The sequence below is a fragment of the Vidua chalybeata genome, chromosome 26, assembly GCF_026979565.1.
Source record: "Vidua chalybeata isolate OUT-0048 chromosome 26, bVidCha1 merged haplotype, whole genome shotgun sequence".
Classification (NCBI taxonomy): domain Eukaryota; kingdom Metazoa; phylum Chordata; class Aves; order Passeriformes; family Viduidae; genus Vidua; species Vidua chalybeata.
Genome location: NC_071555.1, coordinates 2,861,308 through 2,879,381, shown reverse-complemented (window position 1 = coordinate 2,879,381; position 18,074 = coordinate 2,861,308). Strand labels below are relative to the sequence as shown.

At 48.7% G+C, this 18,074-nt stretch overlaps 1 protein-coding gene across 1 annotated transcript in view; it reads left to right on the top strand.

Annotated features, from left to right (window-relative positions):
• The first annotated feature begins 1,968 nt into the window (after window positions 1–1,968).
• The window catches only part of NPEPPS (aminopeptidase puromycin sensitive), a 42,768-nt gene continuing 26,662 nt past the window's right edge, over window positions 1,969–18,074 (top strand). The window contains exons 1-4 of the mRNA XM_053965252.1: window positions 1,969–2,323; window positions 11,354–11,438; window positions 14,926–15,003; window positions 16,837–16,958. Of these exons, the coding sequence (XP_053821227.1) occupies window positions 2,201–2,323; window positions 11,354–11,438; window positions 14,926–15,003; window positions 16,837–16,958 (408 nt within the window). The 5' untranslated portion in view covers window positions 1,969–2,200. The remainder of the gene's footprint in view (window positions 2,324–11,353; window positions 11,439–14,925; window positions 15,004–16,836; window positions 16,959–18,074) is intronic.

The window sequence follows — 18,074 nt, the reverse complement described above, 5'->3', positions numbered from 1 at the left end:
CTAAATCCCTTTTCCCTCCTCAAATCCCTTTTCATTCCCAAATTCCCATTCCCTTCTTGAATCCCTGCTCCCTACCTCGAATCCAACCCAAATCCCTGCTTGCTCCCTCCCCACACTAACTTATCTTTTTTAAACAGCAAAGTATCACTTTTAACAAAAATAAATCTCGTTGGGGAAGGAATAGTGAGAAATAAACTACGAAATACAGAGAGCAAAGAGGGAAACCCGGGTGCCCAGTATGGGGGCACCATTCCAGCTCTGCCCCCCCAGTCTGAGTGCACTGGGAGGCTTGGGAGCCGTCATCCCCCTGAACTGGGAGTACTGGGAGGCCGCACTAACGGGGTGCCCGTGGCAGCGTCACCCCAAAACCAGGAGCCCCTGGGTGCACTGTGCCAATGCCCACCCAGGCAGCTGACCTGAGAGCCCCCAGTTAATGGGGTGCCATCCAAACCGGGAGCACCGGGAGCCCCAGTTAATGGGGTGCACTGTGCCAGGCCCACTCGGACCGGACACACCGGGATCCCCATTAGAGACTCACCGGGATCCCCATTACCGGCAGCCCCATTACCAGGGCTCACCAGGATCCCCATTACTGGGATCCCCATTAGAGACTCACTGGGATCCCCATTACCGGCAGCCCCATTACCGGGGCTCACCGGGATCCACTGGATCCCCATTACCAGGGCTCACCGGGATCCCCATTCCCGGGATCCCCATTACTGGATCCCCATTACCAGGGCTCACCGGGATCCCCATTACCGGGATCCCCATTACTGGGATCCCCATTACCGGATCCCCATTCCCGGGGCTCACCGGGATCCCCATTCCCGGGATCCCCATTCCCGGGGCTCACCGGGATCCCCATTCCCAGGATCCCCATTCCCGGGGCTCACCGGGATCCCCATTCCCAGGATCCCCATTCCCGGGGCTCACCGGGATCCCCATTCCCGGGATCCCCATTCCTGAGGCTCACCGGGATCCCCATTACCGGGATCCCCATTCCCGGGGCTCACCCGGATCCCCATTCCCGGGATCCCCATTACCGGATCCCCATTAGAGACTCACTGGGATCCCCATTACTGGGATCCCCATTACCGGGCCTCGCTGGGATCCCCATTACTGGGATCCCCATTACCGGGGCTCGCTGCGATCCCCATTACCGGATCCCCATTCCCGGGGCTCACCGGGATCCCCATTCCCGGGATCCCCATTCCCGGGGCTCACCGGGATCCCCATTCCCGGGATCCCCATTCCCGGGATCCCCATTCCCGGGGCTCACCGGGATCCCCATTCCCGGGATCCCCATTCCTGGGATCCCCATTCCCGGGATCCCCATTCCCGGGGCTCACCGGGATCCCCATTCCCGGGATCCCCATTCCCGGGATCCCCATTCCCGGGGCTCACCGGGATCCCCATTCCCGGGATCCCCATTCCCGGGATCCCCATTCCCGGGGCTCACCGGGATCCCCATTAGCGGGATCCCCATTCCCGGGATCCCCATTCCCGGGATCCCCATTCCCGGGGCTCACCGGGATCCCCATTAGCGGGATCCCCATTCCCGGGATCCCCATTCCCGGGATCCCCATTCCCGGGGCTCACCGGGATCCCCATTCCCGGGATCCCCATTCCCGGGATCCCCATTCCCGGGGCTGTCTCGTCCCGCAGCATCAGGGAAGGGGCGTGGCCAGGCGCGCCGGCGAAGGGGCGTGACCTAGCGGGGCGTGGCTTTGCGCAGGCGCACTCCCTGCCAGCGCTTACGCAACTCCTCCCGCCGCCTTTTCCCCCGCGCCTCTCCTTCCCCCCCCCCCCCCCCCCTTTCCCGCCCCCCGCGCGCGCTACGTGCGCGGCCGCGTGGCGCCGCCGCGCGCACGCGCACGCGCGGTCCGCGTGCCTCCCTCCCTCTCTCCCTCCCTCCCTCCCTCCCTCCCCCTCCCTCTCCGCTCCCCGCTCTCCCCCACCGGGGCCGCCTCGAGCCGGGAGCGCGCGCGCGCGCCCCCGCCCCTCCCTCCTCCTCCTCCTCCTCCTCCTCCTCATCTTCATCTTCCTCCTCCTCATCCTCCGCTCCCGCCGCCGCTCCCTCTCGGTGTGTCCGTGCGGAGCCGCCTCGTCGCCCTTCCCGCGCCCCCCCCCCCCCCCCCCCCCCGCCGCCGCCGCCGCCCCGCCGGGGGGGGCGCAGCCCCGCACCCCCCGCGCTCCCGCCATGCCGGAGAAGCGGCCGTTCGAGCGGCTGCCCGCCGACGTGTCCCCCCTCAACTACGGGCTCTGCCTCAAGCCGGACCTCATCGACTTCACCTTCGAGGGCAAGCTGGAGGCCGCCGTGCAGGTAGGCCCCCCCCCCCCACCTTCTTCCTCCTCATCCTCCCCTTCCTCATCCCCCTCCTCCCGCCCCGCCCCCGAGGGGTCCCGCCAGCCCGCGCCCCGCCGAGGGCACCCCTCGGTGCCCCCGGGGGACCCCTCGATCCCCTCCTCACCCCCCGGGGGTGCTTCCCCCCCTCCCCGCCCTCAGAGACCCCTTTCCTCCCTCAGGGCACGGCTGGGGAGGGGGCGAGGGGGCCCTGAGGGACCCCCCTGGCTCCGATCCCCCCATTCCCGCCGCGCTCACCCTCAGGGCCCGGCCGGGCAGGTGCAGGGAGGCCCCTCGGGGCTCCCCCCCGCGTCTCCTCCGTGTTTCCATTCCCGATGGACGGACAAACCTCCTCCAAACGCCCCGAAACCCCTCCGGGACCCCCCCTAAACCCGGCCGGGCTCGGGGGGGGGGGCAGCCCCGCCCAGCCCCGCTGCGGCCCCCGCGGGTCCCCCCGGGCGGCTCCTCCCGGGCAGGGCTGGCCCGGGCCGGGGTGCGGGATAACCGCGGAGCCCCGGGCTGTGCCCGGCCGGGATCCCCGGTGCCCCCCGCCCCTCGGGGACCCCCCCCCACCCCACCCCGTGCTGCGCTCCGTGCGGGCGTGCGGATGGATGGGGATTTTGCTGGAAAAGCCAAATAAGCCGTGAAAGGAGAAGTCCTCCCGGTGTGGCTCTCGGTGAGGGTAGGCCTCGGTGTCATGGAGAGCTGCGAGGGGAGAGAGAGGCTGGGGATAAGAGCCGGGGAGGTTTGCGGACCCGAAACGCCGCGTTTTTCTGCAAGGCGAGAAGAATCCTCCTCGCCGTGCTCGTGCTTCAGAGCAGGAACCAGTTCTGTGAAATCCTTCAAGTCTCTCCCAGTCATTCTCATTGGCTGCTCTGCCAAGATTTCCCGAATTTGCTTTCACGTCTTTTTTTTTTTTTTTTTTTTTTTCCTTGCGATTTGAGAGAGGTACAGAATTGTAATGGCATAACTGTATTTTTTTTTTTCCCGAAAATTAGATGGTCGCACAGAGAGCTTAAAAAAAATATTTGAGGGAGGTTTTAAGTCTTGAGAGGTGAACAGATTTAAGCCTTGCTGTGCTGAAGGGGTGGTTAAACCTGGTTTTAAATAGGTAATAAATGCAAGGAGGCATTAAAACCTGCAGGATGTGAAGCACAGGTAGAGAAGAAGGCGAGTTCTTCCCTGGGGAAGGCCCAGGGCTGCGGATGATGGGGAATCTTGTGACTTTGGGGACCTGCAGGAACCCAACCAGACATGAGTAACTTTGTGTCATGTGACAGAAATATTGAAAACCCAAATCTCCTCGCGGATTTGATCCTGGCTCAGGGGTTTGGCTCCAACCTCGGGACCGCCGCTGCCTTTTGGGCTATTTCAGTTTAAAAAAGGCCGGTTTGAGAAATTCCCATTTTCTTCCTCTTTAATCCCAGCCACCTATTCCTGTCCTCACACCCCGGCCCTGTTACAGCTGTGGGGCTGTAAATGGGATCACTGAAATCATCCAGGTTAAAAATAACACTCGGGGGGAGGGGAGCAGTGGCTTTTTAAGCCACTGCTGAGGAGAGGAGCAGTGAGCAGCAGCCTTGGGAACTTCGCTGGGATGCAGGAATTGCCCGGAGGTTCCTCCTGGCAGGGCTGGTCGGTTTGCAGGTTTTATTCCCGGGGAGGTTGTTTTGAATATCCTGCAGTGTCCAGGTGGATTGCTGGAGCAGAGGATTCCACCTGGAGATGTGGAATCCTGCACTTGCCCACCAGCACCGTGCTGAGGGAAAAGCAGTGACCTCACAGGTTCCAGGCTGTAAAAAAATCCTTTTCACATCCTGGAGAGCTGCTCTGGTGTTCCTACCGGAGAGAGGAGGGGGGAAAAAAAAACTAACAAACCCCAGAGGGCAAGGTTTTTGAAACAGATCTAAAGAATGTATCTTTATTTTGGATAACTTTTAACACTGTGAACCCAGGAGGAGCCACCTCCCAGCTGCCTGGAAGTGAGGGCAAGGAAGTGGATCAGGGGTGAATTCACCTGCCCGAGCAGGGCTGGGAATCTGGAGAGGCTTCCTGGGGCTGCCAAGTGCCCAAAGCACAGAGAAATCCCAGAAAACGAGAGGGGAACTGCTCTGCACCTCGATGGGGAGAGGAACAACCAGCTCACCCACAGGATGCTTTCTGTACAAGGCTCGATGGACAAAAATTAATAATTATCAACATATTTTTGTCGAGCTGGTCTAGAAAATAAGACATTTGGGTGCTTTTGGGGTCAAATGACTTCAATTAAGGACCTTTTCTACCTGAACCTGAGCTCAGCAGAGATGTTGTTTCCAGCACCACCTGAGAGCTTTGGAGTCTCTGTAAACTCATCGAGGCAAAAGTGGGTTTATGTTAAAACACAAAATTTTTGATTTTTGGGTGGGGAAAATACCCGTGCTGCCTCCTCTTGAAGATCCAGTTGTTGTTTCTTTAATAGCAATCAATAATAACTGCCAGCTCCTCTGCTCCATCCCGGCTGGATAATGGCAATAATCCACACCAGTGATGCTTTCTGACCCACGGGGTGAGTTCTGAGGCTTTGGCACCAAAAATAAAAACCCCCAGAAACCAGGAAAAAAAAGTTTCCAGAGCCTCCAAAGTGCTTTGTTTGCTTTGTCATTTGGCATCTTTAAGAGCAGAGTGGAATTAGTGCAGGCTGTGGTGTTTAGTCAAGGTATTACAAGTAAACACTTGATTATTCTTACTCACTCCAGTAATAGGATTTGCAGCCCTCTGTGGACAATTTGGGGCTTTCAAACCCTAAAAAAAAAACTGTCCCAGCCTTGGCTTTGGGGCAGGACACTTGTGTTGGCTTTAGGACCTATAAATAACCTGAAACACTTTGTGCCACAATAATAAATGTTGCCACTTGCATGGCACCTCCAGATTATCTCCAGAGGATAAAACCTCTGGTGATGCAAAAGATAAGAGGGGGCAGCAGATTCCAAAGCCTGGGAAAAGGAAAAACCTGTTTGTGGTTTGTTCCCGTGTTCAGCTCAGGGCATTGTCCCCCCTGGATAAAGGAATGATCCTGAAATCTTGACAAGTTGAATTTCACAGCCCTTTTTGGAGCTGTGCTTCTGAAGGCTCTGGTAACCCATCTATTAAAATTTTGACCGGTTATTCCAGATTTTTAAATGATATAATTTGCGGCCACATGAATACTTTTGAAGTCCGTGCAGTTGTGTAACAATTACATAAACTGACAGTACATAATTCCCATTTATCACAGCTGAAAACCCCAAAAAAAATCCTTAAATGAACTGTTTCACAAGGAGCCCTGGTCCCAGCTGGGACAAAGCGTGGCCGTGGGAGAGCCAGAGCTGGAACAGAGTCTCCTGCTCACACTCCTGTGATTGTTCTGCCACTTATGTCATCTCCCAGCAGTTAAACTTGATTTGTTGAGGGCGTGGGGATGCCTCTCCACGAGCACAATTAAGATTGTGGGGTGGAAATGGTTCGTTTTCATTATTCCTCTGTTAGTTGGAGCTTTAATTACGCCAGCCCTGGCTCTCAGGGCCTGGTTATCAGCACGGGGCACTTGCATTACTCAGTGTCTGGGTCAAACTTTCTTTTTTTTTTTTTTTTTTTTTTTTTTTTCCACTTTTTTGGCTCTTGGGAGGGTTGGAACAAAGAAGGGATGTGTGGCTCTGGTGTTGTCCAGCAGCAGAAACAAAGCTGCCTCCAGCTCTTAGGCTTTTAAATGGAATTTTTTTAATGCTCCAGAGGATCACCTGTGAGGGGCAGGGCTGCCTCCCAACTTCCTGGTGTTTCCCTGCCCATAAATTCCCTTCCTTGGAGCTGATTCACTCCCCTGCCTGGAAACTCCACCGAGGTGTTCCTTGATTGTAGAACAACTTATCTGGGAAGAATTTACAACCTGGGCTCTTTCAAATCCCTTCTGCAGCGCGTTTAATGCATCTCTGGCAGATTTAGCAATGTTTAACTGCTTGTCTGCTGCTTTTTATAGGTTAATTATGCAATATCTGCTGGCCTAAGGAATGTATAGAGCTGGTTAAAGATTAATTGTGACACTCTGGTGTGGAATCCTGGGGAAATGGAGCTCGCTGGGTGTAGTATTTGTGCTCCTGGGGAGTGGGGAACTCATCCAGGATAAATCCTCTCCTATCCAGCCTTGGAATTTGCATTTCCAGCGCATGAAATTAAACCTGGGGTGGAGGGTTAAAGGGCCTGGCAGCACCTCCGGGCTCTCCTTCTGTCATCAGCTCAAAAATTGGCTTTTTTTTACCCTTCCTCCCCCCAAAAATACTCCTTGAGCCCCACAGTTCCTAAGACTGGGGTGGATTTGCAGCAAAGTCAATCACAAAAGGGATTTGCTCATCCCTGTGAATCCCACACCTCCGGAGCTGGATGTGCTTTGGAACGAAGGGAATTTTTCCAGTGGGCCAATTAGTCCTGGCCTTGTTAATTTTACTCCTTGGCCACTGGAATTTGCTGGAGATGCAGGTTAATAAATCTCTTTATTGCTCTCCTCATTGAAGGTTTGAATTCTTACAAAAGACACGCCCTGGAACACAAATCCAGAGTAAATGTAGGTGTCTATTTTTAGAGAGAAAATTGCTAAAAACACACGCAGTTGTTGTAGTGCTGCTTTTAGAAAAGGGCTCTGGAGCCATGTGCCAAGACTGGAATTAATTTTGGCTCCAGGAGATCCCTTTGGATGCACCTCGTTCTGTATTTCAGGTAGGCTGGAGTTCAAATCTCTGTTCCTAATACCCTAAAAAATGGCAAAAATATTTCCCATCAAATCCTTTCCTGCTTTGACCACCAAAAGCTTTACAGCACCTTTAGGTCTTGTTTGGCAGAGCTAAATAATTGACATTTTGAACTCTTCTTCCATCAACTATTAAACTTTTGGGGGGATTTCAGCTGTTTTCTCCTGCTGGATGAGTTTTCCCTTCCCTGCTCATGGTGCCTGAGTCTGACCTTAAAATAAGTGTTTGAATTCTGGTTAATTCAGAATTCAATTTAATTCATCAAAAGCCAGGAGTTTACAATCCTGAACCATTCCTTCCCTCCAGATATTTCTCTTGGCCCACCTGATTTCTGAGCTTTGCAGAACTGCTCTTCTCTCAATTAATTAAATTAATTAACTTTCCTTGCTGAAAAGTCTATATACTTATTTCTTTAATACATTGTTTCTTTAATACATTGTTTCTTTAATACATTATTTCTTTAATACATTATTTCTTTAATATATTATTTCTTTAATATATTATTTCTTTAGTATATTATTTCTTTAGTATATTATTTCTTTAGTATATTATTTCTTTAGTATATTATTTCTTTAGTGTATTATTTCTTTAGTGTATTCTTTCTTTAATATATTCTTTCTTTAATATGTTCTTCCTTTAATATATTCTTTCTTTAATATATTCTTTAATATATTCTTTCTTTTATATATTCTTTCTTTAATATATTCTTTCTTTAATATATTCTTTCTTTAATATATTCTTTCTTTAATATATTCTTTCTTTTATATATTCTTTCTTTTTTATATTATTTCTTATATATTTCTTTCTTATATTCCAGAGCAAGGTGAAGCAGGGTGACAACCCCACACATCCCCCTTGCTGACTGCTTATACCTTATGCAGAATTTTCCATTTTTTGGCCTTTAATACATAAAAATCACTGCATTAACAGAACATCTTCCTTCCAGAACGTGGCATTTTGGAGGGATAAAAGCCATAAATTCATTTTTGAGCTGTTCCTGGTCCTAAGTGAACCGTGCTGGGGCAGGTTCTGCTCCTGGTTTGTTTTTGTTCTCACAGGTGTGGCTGCACCTCAGTGCAGCAGGGAGGAGGCTCCACTGGCAACAGGAAAAATTCATTTTCCCCTTGGAATTAAATTCTCAGAGTCTCAGAAGGTGCTGAGCTCTACAGTGGCTTTACAGTGAATTTCACCTGTTTTTTGGGGGAGATTTACAAGCTGCCTGTACAGTGATTTTCAGCCTTTTAAAGGAGAATTTTCCAGCGAGAATTTCTGCCTGTACAGTGAATTTCACCCTTTTTTGGAGGGGAGTTCTCCAGCCAGAATTTCTGCCTGTACAGTGAATTCCTACCCAATTTAGCAGAAATTTCCAGCCAGAATTTCTGCCTGTACAGTGAATTTCACCTGTTTTTGGGGGAGATTTACAAGCTGCCTGTACAGTGATTTTCAGCCTTTTTAAGGAGAATTTTTCCAGCCAGAATTTCTGCCTGTACAGTGAATTTCACCTGTTTTTTGGGGGAGATTTACAAGCTGCCTGTACAGTGATTTTCAGCCTTTTTAAGGAGAAATCTCCAGCCAGAATTTCTGCCTGTACAGTGAATTTCAGCTTTTTTTTAGAGAGACCTACAAGTTGCCTGTACAGTGAATTTCACCCGTTTTTTTGGGGGAGATTTACAAGCTGCCTGTACAGTGATTTTCAGCCTTTTTAAGGAGAAATCTCCAGCCAGAATTTCTGTCTGTACAGTGAATTTCACCCCTTTTTTTTTTTTTTTGGATAGTTAGAAAAATAAACTTTTTTATCCTCCTGTCTCAATTTTAGGTATTTTCTACTACTCTCATAAAACTGGCTTGATATTGGTAGGAAGTGAGGAAAAAATATCGAAAAATAGATAATTGCCTGTTTAAGGAGCCTCTGGATTTTCTCTGCTTAAACTTAAACTTTCTTATTTTGCAGCTCAGTGCTCCAGTGAATGTCGTGTCCTGGGAAAAGTTGTTTTTTAAAGATCAAGCCCATTGTTAAACTCACATTGTCTGCAATTTGGACAGCTCCGAATCCAGAGAGATTTGGATTTATAGATTGAATAAAGGTCTCCAGACACTTATAAAAAGCTTTTCTCATCCTGATTTTTCTGTGTTTTAGAAAAACCTTGAAAAACCCCCAAGCTCCAGTATTGTGGTAAAAACTGTTGAGCTTTGATTTTTGGCTTTGGGGGGAACGTTGTAATTTTTCAGTTTTGTGCACTCAGAATTTTTTAAAAAAAGTGGATTTTAGGTTGTAAATCTTTCCTGGAAAAATCAAATCTACCCTGTGTCACCTCAGCTGTTAGACTTGCTTTGCAAAAACATTGTTTTCACAGTCAGGTTGGGTTTATTAATTCAAATTAATTTGATTTTAATTCCATCAAGAGGTGAAAACAACTGTGCTGCACCTCTCGGTGTGACACCACTGCAGGGGAGCAGGAGCTGGGACGAGGCACCAACAGTCACTGCTCAAAAAGTGCAAATACATAATATTTCTTTACACAATATTTATTAATTAAACAATTCCGTAACTGGGGATAAGCCAGGGATATTTGTCAGGTCAGAGAGGTCAAGGAGGAACTCCTGGCTGGCTTGGGGTGTGTGGGGTTGGTCCTCCCTGCATGAGGTGGTGGCTCATGGATGGACCATCCTACACCTGTTAAATCACAAATTTAAATTCCTTCATCCCCCCTTCTCCATGAAATGACTCAAATTTGGGTTTTCTGTCCCACATGACCGAGGAACCATTCCTGGTTTGTTCCCAGCTCCTCCTCTCGCTCAGCTCCCACGTCCTGGTGGCACAGGGAGGACTGGGGCACACCTGAGCCTTTTCTTGTGGCTTTACAAACAAAATAAAATAGGAATTTGCGTGCTGCCTGTGAGGTGAGCATGCACAGGGGCGTGGAATTGTGGAATTGGGGTTGGAAGGGACCTTAAATCCCACCCCTGGCTACCTCCCAGGGGGCTTCAATGGGCAATTCCAGGGATCCAGGGCAGCCACAGCTTCACTGGGAAGCCCATCCCAGCCCCTCCCAGGGAAGGATTCCTTCTTAATATCCCATCCAACCCCGTCCTCTGGCAGTTTAAACCCATTCCCCCTTTTCCTGGCACTCCAGACCCTTGGAAATTAATTCCATTTTCCTTCCTGGCTCCTTTCAGGGAGCCTAAACCCAGGTCATCCCTAAACCTGCTCTTCTCCAGGCTGAACAATCCCACTTTTGCCAGCTTTTCCTCCCAGCAGAGCTGCTCCATCCCTCTGATCACTCTCCTTGTCCAGACCCCAGAGCTGGGGGCAGCTCCAGTGGGTTCCTGGTTCCCACTTCAGACGTGGATACCTGGGATGATGGGTCCAGGTGTTCACAGGGCATTTTAAGTTTATAATAATGAGGGAAAAACAAAAAAGGGATGGAGTTTCTTAGGCTTTAATGAGCTGATTCTGGGGTAGGAAACAGTTTCTTCATGCCTGTGTTAAATCTGGTTGGTTGTTCCAGAAATTTTTACTCCTTTATTTAAGAAACTGCTGGTGCCTCCTGCTAGAAATCCTATCCTGGACGAGCAGGACTCCCAGCTTGATCCAGCCTGATCATTCTGGTGGTTCCAGCCATAAATTTCTGAATAACTCTCTGGTTTAACTCCCAAATATTTTACCCCTTTGTAATTAATTTTTATTTAATTTGAATTCCTCTGTATTCAGGCTCTCGCATTCAAACAGAGAACTGGCACAGCCCCACGGTTTATTCCTACGCTGGGAGCTGGCACTTGGTAAATAAAGCAAAGTGTGTGGAGCCAAGAGCCAGCAGAAGGGAAGCTCCCAGGAAAAGGGGAAGGAGAATCTCCTGGCAGATGTTTTTAAGCTGAGGAGTTCTGACAGCCTGGAGCACGCATACAGATTGTGTTGGTGATATCCCCAAAAGAGATTTTCACTCTGGTCTCCCTGAGCCCATCCCCAAAGGAGGCTGATGGGCTCAGGATCTGTTTTTATTGGGTTTGGATTCCCAGGCCTGCACAAGGGCCCCATTGTGAAGTTTTCAGGCCTGTTTTTTTACCCAGCATTCAATAATTCCCAGTGGAGATGAGTGGCTGAGCACAGCCCCTGCTCTGCAATACCTCCTTCTCCTTCACCATCCCAAACACCCAACTCTCCTTCAAACAGCTGCTGCTGGAGGTGCTTTTCAGATGGATGAGAGGTGAGAATTCCCATTTCTTCCTGATGCTGACGGAGTTTCTCTTCCAGGTGAAAAATGCAACCAACCAAATTGTGATGAACTGCGCCGACATCGACATCATCACCGCGTCCTACGCCCCGGAAGGAGACGAAGGTAGGAGCCCTGCTTGGTTTCGTTTCTGCCTCTGGAGCTGCTGCCAACAGCCCAGCAGCTCTGACAGCAAAAGGATGTCGTGGTTTGATAAGATCAGCCCCGCCCCTGGAAGCACAGAATTCCTTATCTTGATCCCATGCTGGCTCTCATGGCTGCCAGTTGTGTTATGGGCAAGGAATTCCCTTGTTTGTGTTATGGGCAAGGAATTCTTTCAGTTGTGTTATGGTGAAGGAATTCCTTCATTTGTGTTATGGCAAAGAATTCCCTCATTTGTGTTATGGTGAGGGAATTCCTTCATTTGTGTTATGGTGAAGGAATTCCTTCATTTGTGTTATAGTAAAGAATTCCTTCATTTGTGTTATAGTAAAGAATTCCCTCATTTGTGTTATGGTGAGGGAATTCCTTCATTTGTGTTATAGTAAAGAATTCCTTCATTTGTGTTATAGTAAAGAATTCCCTCATTTGTTTTATGGTAAAGAATTCCTTCAGCTGTGTTATGGTGAAGGAATTCCCTCATTTGTGGTTTTTTTTCCTTCAGTCTCCTCCACCTCTCCTGAGGGGTGTAGGCAGAGGATGCTGGGCTGCTTTGATATTATTTTTATATCTGGATATTGTATAAACTTCTAAGAACATCACCTGTACCTATGGATTTGGGAATATTGACAAAATCCCTGACAGGGAATGCATCAATAACGGCCTGCAGTAGGAAATAGTGCCAGGAAAGGGTTTGGAGAGCACAGAAAACACTTAATTTGCATTCAGAGGATTTTCTGAGTGTTGGACAACATGGGAAAGGGTGACTGTGCAGGAGACCAGCCTGGGATCCATCCCATGGATTTGTACAGGGAAGAGCCAGGGCTGGCAGCACCCAGGGACAGTGGGAGGTGTCCCTGTCCCTGGCAGGGGTGGCACTGGATGGGATTTAAGGTCCCTTGCCACCCAAACCATTCCACGATGCCACTTTCCAGATCCTTGCAGCCCTGCTCCACTTTTACAGGTGGAGAAATGGACTGGGGAGGGGATTTTGGGGAAAGAATTCCACCCTGTGAGGGTGGGCAGGCCCTGGCACAGGTGCCCAGAGCAGCTGTGGCTGCCCCTGGATCCCTGGCAGTGTCCCTGGACAGGGCTTGTGTTGGAACCCAAGGTGTCCCTCAGACACTCTTGGATGTTCCGGGCCCAGGTCAGAAGCATTTGGGACCCTGGCATGCAGCTGGAAACCCCTGTGGCTTTGAATCTGACCCATGGAACAATTTACCAACCTTGCAGGAAGAACAAGAAATCACAGAAGTTTAGGTATTGTAGTAGAAGTAGTCACAAAGTGAAAGGAAGGATTTTTGAGTGCTGTACAGGGGGGTTTTAGGCCTTGTACAGAGGGGTCTGAGTTTTGTACACGGGGGTCAGAGGTTCTAAGATGGAGGGATTTGGGCGTGCCCTGTCCTCCTTCTTTCTCCTTCCTAACCTTCATGTTCTTGGTGGTGTTGGCACTCCCAGATTGGTTTAGAGTAGGAAGTCACTGTTCAATATAGGTGATAGGCATTGGGGAAAAACTATAAACATTTAATAGGTAATGTGTGATATAAAAGATGGCACCAGCCCTTGGGCGGGAGAGACGGAGAGAGACGCAGAGGGAGAAGGAGTCAGAGGGAATGTCAGGGAGTGTGTGTGCCTTGAGAAAACGTGCAAGAAACTGCCTTGAGACCACACGACTGAAGACTGCTGAGCCTTTCTTTGAAGGCACGGGTTAGAGGAGAGACTTTTCCACCTCCCGGGGTCACCCCAGTCTGGGGTGATTCCAGCACTTGGCGTCCCTGGAGGGCTGTGACAAGGAGCCAATTTACCAGACAACCTCCAGCTTCCACCCGGGGTCACCCCAATCTGGGGGTGATTCCGACAGCCTTGGAGCACCTGGGACAGTGGAAGTGTCCCTGCCATGGCAGGGGTGGCACTGGAGGGGATTTAAGGTCCTTCCCACCCCAAAAAACTCTGCAATTCCATGATCCCAAGCAGAACATCTCCACCCGGTCTTTGCATTTAAACAGGTTTGAATTTTTTTTCAGTTTTGAAGCACCCAGAGGGTTTTTTGGGGCATGAGGAAGCTGCTTTGGGAGGAGGGTGTGTGTGGAAAAGCAGAGCTCAGCTCAGGAAGGGCCGGGCAGGGACGGGAATGACCCAGGAGGATCCTGGAACGGGGCCGCCAAGGAGGGAAAAAATTGTCCCCAAGTGCTTGGGGCTGTCCCTGGCACCTCGGGGCTGTCCCTGGCACGGTGTGGTGGTTGCTAAGCACTTATTAATTAAGAGTTATTTCTCTTATTAAGAGAAATAACTTATGAAGTGTTATTTCTCTTCCCGAGTAACGAGGAGACAATGAGTGGTGGTAAGAGGAGAGAGACAGGAATTCCAGAATTTGTCATGGAAAAAAAAGGGGAAAAGCACCCAGGAATTCCAGGGTTTGTCACTGAGAAAATGGAAATAAAGGGAAGAAGCACCCAGGAATTCCAGAATTTGTCATTCAAAAAAAGGGGAAGAGCACCCAGGAATTCCAGAATTTGTCATTCAAAAAAAGGGGAAGAGCACCCAGGAATTCCAGGATTTGTCACTGAGAAAATGGAAAAAAAGGGGAAAAGCACCCAGGAATTCCAGAATTTGTCACTGAGAAAATGGAAATAAAGGGAAGAAGCACCCAGGAATTCCAGAATTTGTCCTGGAGAAAATAAAGGGAAGAAGCACCCAGAAATTCCAGAATTTAATATTTGCCAAGAGCCAATCATAAAATACGCATTTTTCACACCTTTGGCCCGGGTGGAGCATCCTGCAGTGTGCTGGGGCTGAAACCCAACACTCGCAGTGACACCTGAGCACGGAAAATGAGTCCTTTTGTGACTAAAATTGTCACCTCAGCCCAGCTTTTGTCATTCGAGGCCTTGCTTGAGTGGCAGGTTTTTGTTTTGGGATGAGAAGTGCCTCGATGTGTCCGGGCTTGCCGATTTTGGCAGCTGAAGATGCCAAATTTAAAGTTCTTAAATGCTAATTTAAGAACTTTACTCTTAAAAGTGTAAAGTTCTTAAATGTTTAAAGTTCTTAATTGCTAAGATATAAAGTTGAATGAAATTTAAAGTTCTTAAATGCTGATTTCAAGTTCTTAAATGCTAATTTCTTACAGGTTGCAGCAGTGGTTGAGCATGGAGGGAGCAGAACTTGCAGAGTGAGGTTCTGTGGGGTTATTCCAGATTTTTTTTTTTTAGCTGGAGGAGAACAGAGCCACATCCCCTTGGAGGATTTGATGAATTAGGAAGGGAGAAGCAGCACCAGGTGCTCCCTCCTGGCTGTGCCAAAGCTCCAGGACAGTTTCAGATCCCCAGCCTGGATCATTTTGAGTTGTCCAGCTCAGCTGCTTTGGGTGAATTTGCAGAGTTTTGAGCCCAAACCCCTTTCCAGGATCCCAGTTCTGATCCCACTGGGTTTTTTTTTTTTTTTTTTTCTATTGCAGAAGTTCACGCCACAGGGTTCAACTATCAAAATGAGGATGAAAAGGTCACTCTGTCCTTCCCCAGCACCCTGCAGAAAGGTAAGAGCCATCCCTCCCTGCTGGGGTTTGCCCCTGGCCAGCAATTCCTGCCCTGCAATTCCCCACTGTGGCTCTGGCAGTGTGTCCTCTCTGCTTTGGAACCTCTGGAGCTGCAGCTTTTGGCTCTGGCAGTGTGTCCTCTCTGCTTTGGAACCTCTGGAGCTGCAGATTTTGGCTCTGGCAGTGTGTCCTCTCTGCTTTGGAGCCTCTGGAGCTGCAGCTTTTGGCTCTGGCAGTGTGTCCTCTCTGCTTTGGAACCTCTGGAGCTGCAGATTTTGGCTCTGGCAGTGTGTCCTCTCTGCTTTGGAGCCTCTGGAGCTGCAGCTTTTGCCTGATTTGTGCTGAAATTTGCCTCCAATCCCCTGAGCAATGATGATTTCCCTGCTGGTGGGAGGCAGCAGCAATTCCTGCCTCTCCTCTAGGCACAGGAAATTTTGGGATTAGCACAGGATTTTCCTCCCTGTCCACTCTGGGATTTTTCTGAAGCTGCTCCAGCTCTGAGGAACCCCCTTGGTTGTCAAAGCTCAGCTGCTCACTTTGGATAAAGCTTTAGTTCCTCTGGAAATTTATTTTTTTTTAAATAATTTCATCTGGATGAACACAATAAGAGACTGTGGGATGATGATGATGATAAGAGATTGTGTGATGATGATGATGATGATGCTGGAATATTTGATCCTGTGGGATCTTGGCCAGCTCAGGATTCCCTTTTTTACACTGAGACACCGAGGGCAGACCTGAAAATTAATATTTTTATAATTTTATGTGGATAAACACAATAAGACATTGTGTGATGGTGATGATGATGATAAGAGATTGTGTGATGATGATGATGATGCTGGAATCTTTGGTCCTGTGGGATCTTGGCCAGCTCAGGATTCCCTTTTTTACACTGAGACGCTGAGGGAAGATCTGAAAATTAATATTTTTATAATTTTATGTGGATAAACACAATAAGACATTGTGTGATGGTGATGATGATGATGATGCTGGAATCGTTGATCCTGTGGGATCTTGGCCAGCTCAGGATTCCCTTTTTTACATTGAGACACCGAGGGAAGACCTGAAAATTAATATTTTTATAATTTTATGTGGATGAACACAATAAGACATTGTGTGATGGTGATGATGATGAAGAAGCTGGAATATTTGATCCAGTGGGATCTTGGCCAGCTCAGGATTCCCTTCTTTGCACAGAATTAATCCTGAGCCTGATTCAGGGCTTTGGACTGGCCAGAGCTCCATCTTGGCTTGGAGGATTCCATAATTAATGTCCCACCATTCCAGAAATCCCAGAGTTTTGCAAACTTTGCTCCAAGGCTCCCTTGGGGAATGAAACCTGGGCGGGTTTGGAGCGGTGCCAGAAGCCCGCGGGGAAGCCGCTCCTGGGCTCCTGGGCCGCGCCTCGGGCAGGGAGCCCTGCGAGCCCCGCGAGCCCCATGAGCCCCGCGAGCCCCACGAGCCCCGCGAGCCCCGTGAGCCCCAGGAGCCCTGCGAGCCCCGTGAGCCCCGCGAGCCCCAGGAGCCCCGCGAGCCCTGTGAGCCCCATGAGCCCCGCGAGCCCTGTGAGCCCCATGAGCCCCGCGAGCCCCGTGAGCCCCAGGAGCCCTGTGAGCCCCACGAGCCCCGCGAGCCCCGCGAGCCCCAGGAGCCCCGCGAGCCCCGTGAGCCCCGTGAGCCCCGCGAGCCCCGGGAGCCCCGCGAGCCCAGTGAGCCCCGCGAGCCCCAGGAGCCCCGCGAGCCCCAGGAGCCCCGCGAGCCCCGCGAGCCCCGCGAGCCCCGCGAGCCCCGTGCGGCGCGGCTGCCGCTGCCAGGGTCGCTGTTGCCTCGCAGGGACGGGGACGCTGAAGATCGACTTTGTGGGGGAGCTGAACGACAAAATGAAAGGGTTCTACCGCAGCAAGTACAGCACGGCCAGCGGCGACACGCGCTACGCCGCCGTCACCCAGTTCGAGGTAACGCTCGGCGCCTGCGCTGCTCTGCAGGGATTGGCTTTATTGGATTTATTGGATTGTATTTTATTGTATTTTATTGTATTTTATTTTACTTTGTTTTATTTTATTGTATTGCATTTTATTTTATTGTATTGTATTTTATTTTATTGTATTTTATTTTATTGCATTTTATTGCATTTTATTTTATTTTTTATTTTACTTTATTTTATTTTACTTTATTTTAATTTACTTTATTTTATTCTATTTTACTTTATTTTACTTTATTTTATTTTTTAAACTTTATTTTACTTTATTTTACTTTATTTTACTTTATTTTACTTTATTTTACTTTATTTTTATTTTTTATTTTTTATTTTAACTTTTTTTTTTCTTTTTTTTAATTTTCATTTTATTTTATTTTTAGTTTTTAGGTTTATTTTTATTTTCTATTTTCTATTTTATTTTAATTTTATTATTACTTTTATTTCATTTTCAAATGTTAATATATTTTTATTTTCAATTTTTATTTTCAATTTTTATTTTCAATTTCTATTTTCAATTTTTATATTTAAATTTTTATATTTGAATTTTATTTTAAAATTTTCTTTTAAATTTTTCTTTTCATTTTTTAATTTCATGTTAATTTTATTTTAAATTCATTTTAAATTAGTATTCATTCAGGCAGGAATAAGGGGAGGACACAGCCTTTTAGGAAGGCATTGGGAGGGGTGCAGGGTAAGGTCCAATAGAAGCAGCGAGGGGAACCCTGCGCCCCAACCTTGCTTCGGGGAGGGATGAAGGGCAGGGAACATTCCAGAAGGGAAGCAGGAGGCACACGGAGACTGCCAGGAGGGGCTGGTGTGAGCTGCCACTCCTGCCGTGACCACGAAATCAGACAGAGTGATATTGAAAATCCGGAGAGAAAGAAGGGTAAAAAGCTAATTGAGATTCTGCGAAATCCGGACAAAGTTTTATTGAAAATCCGGAGAGAAAGAAGAATAAAAAGCTAATTCAGACTCTGTGAAATCTGGAGAATTTTAATTGAAAATCAGGAGCGAAAGAAGAACAAAAAGCTAATTCAGACTGCGAAATCCAGACAAATTTTTATTGAAAATACGGAGAAAAAGAAGGGTAAAA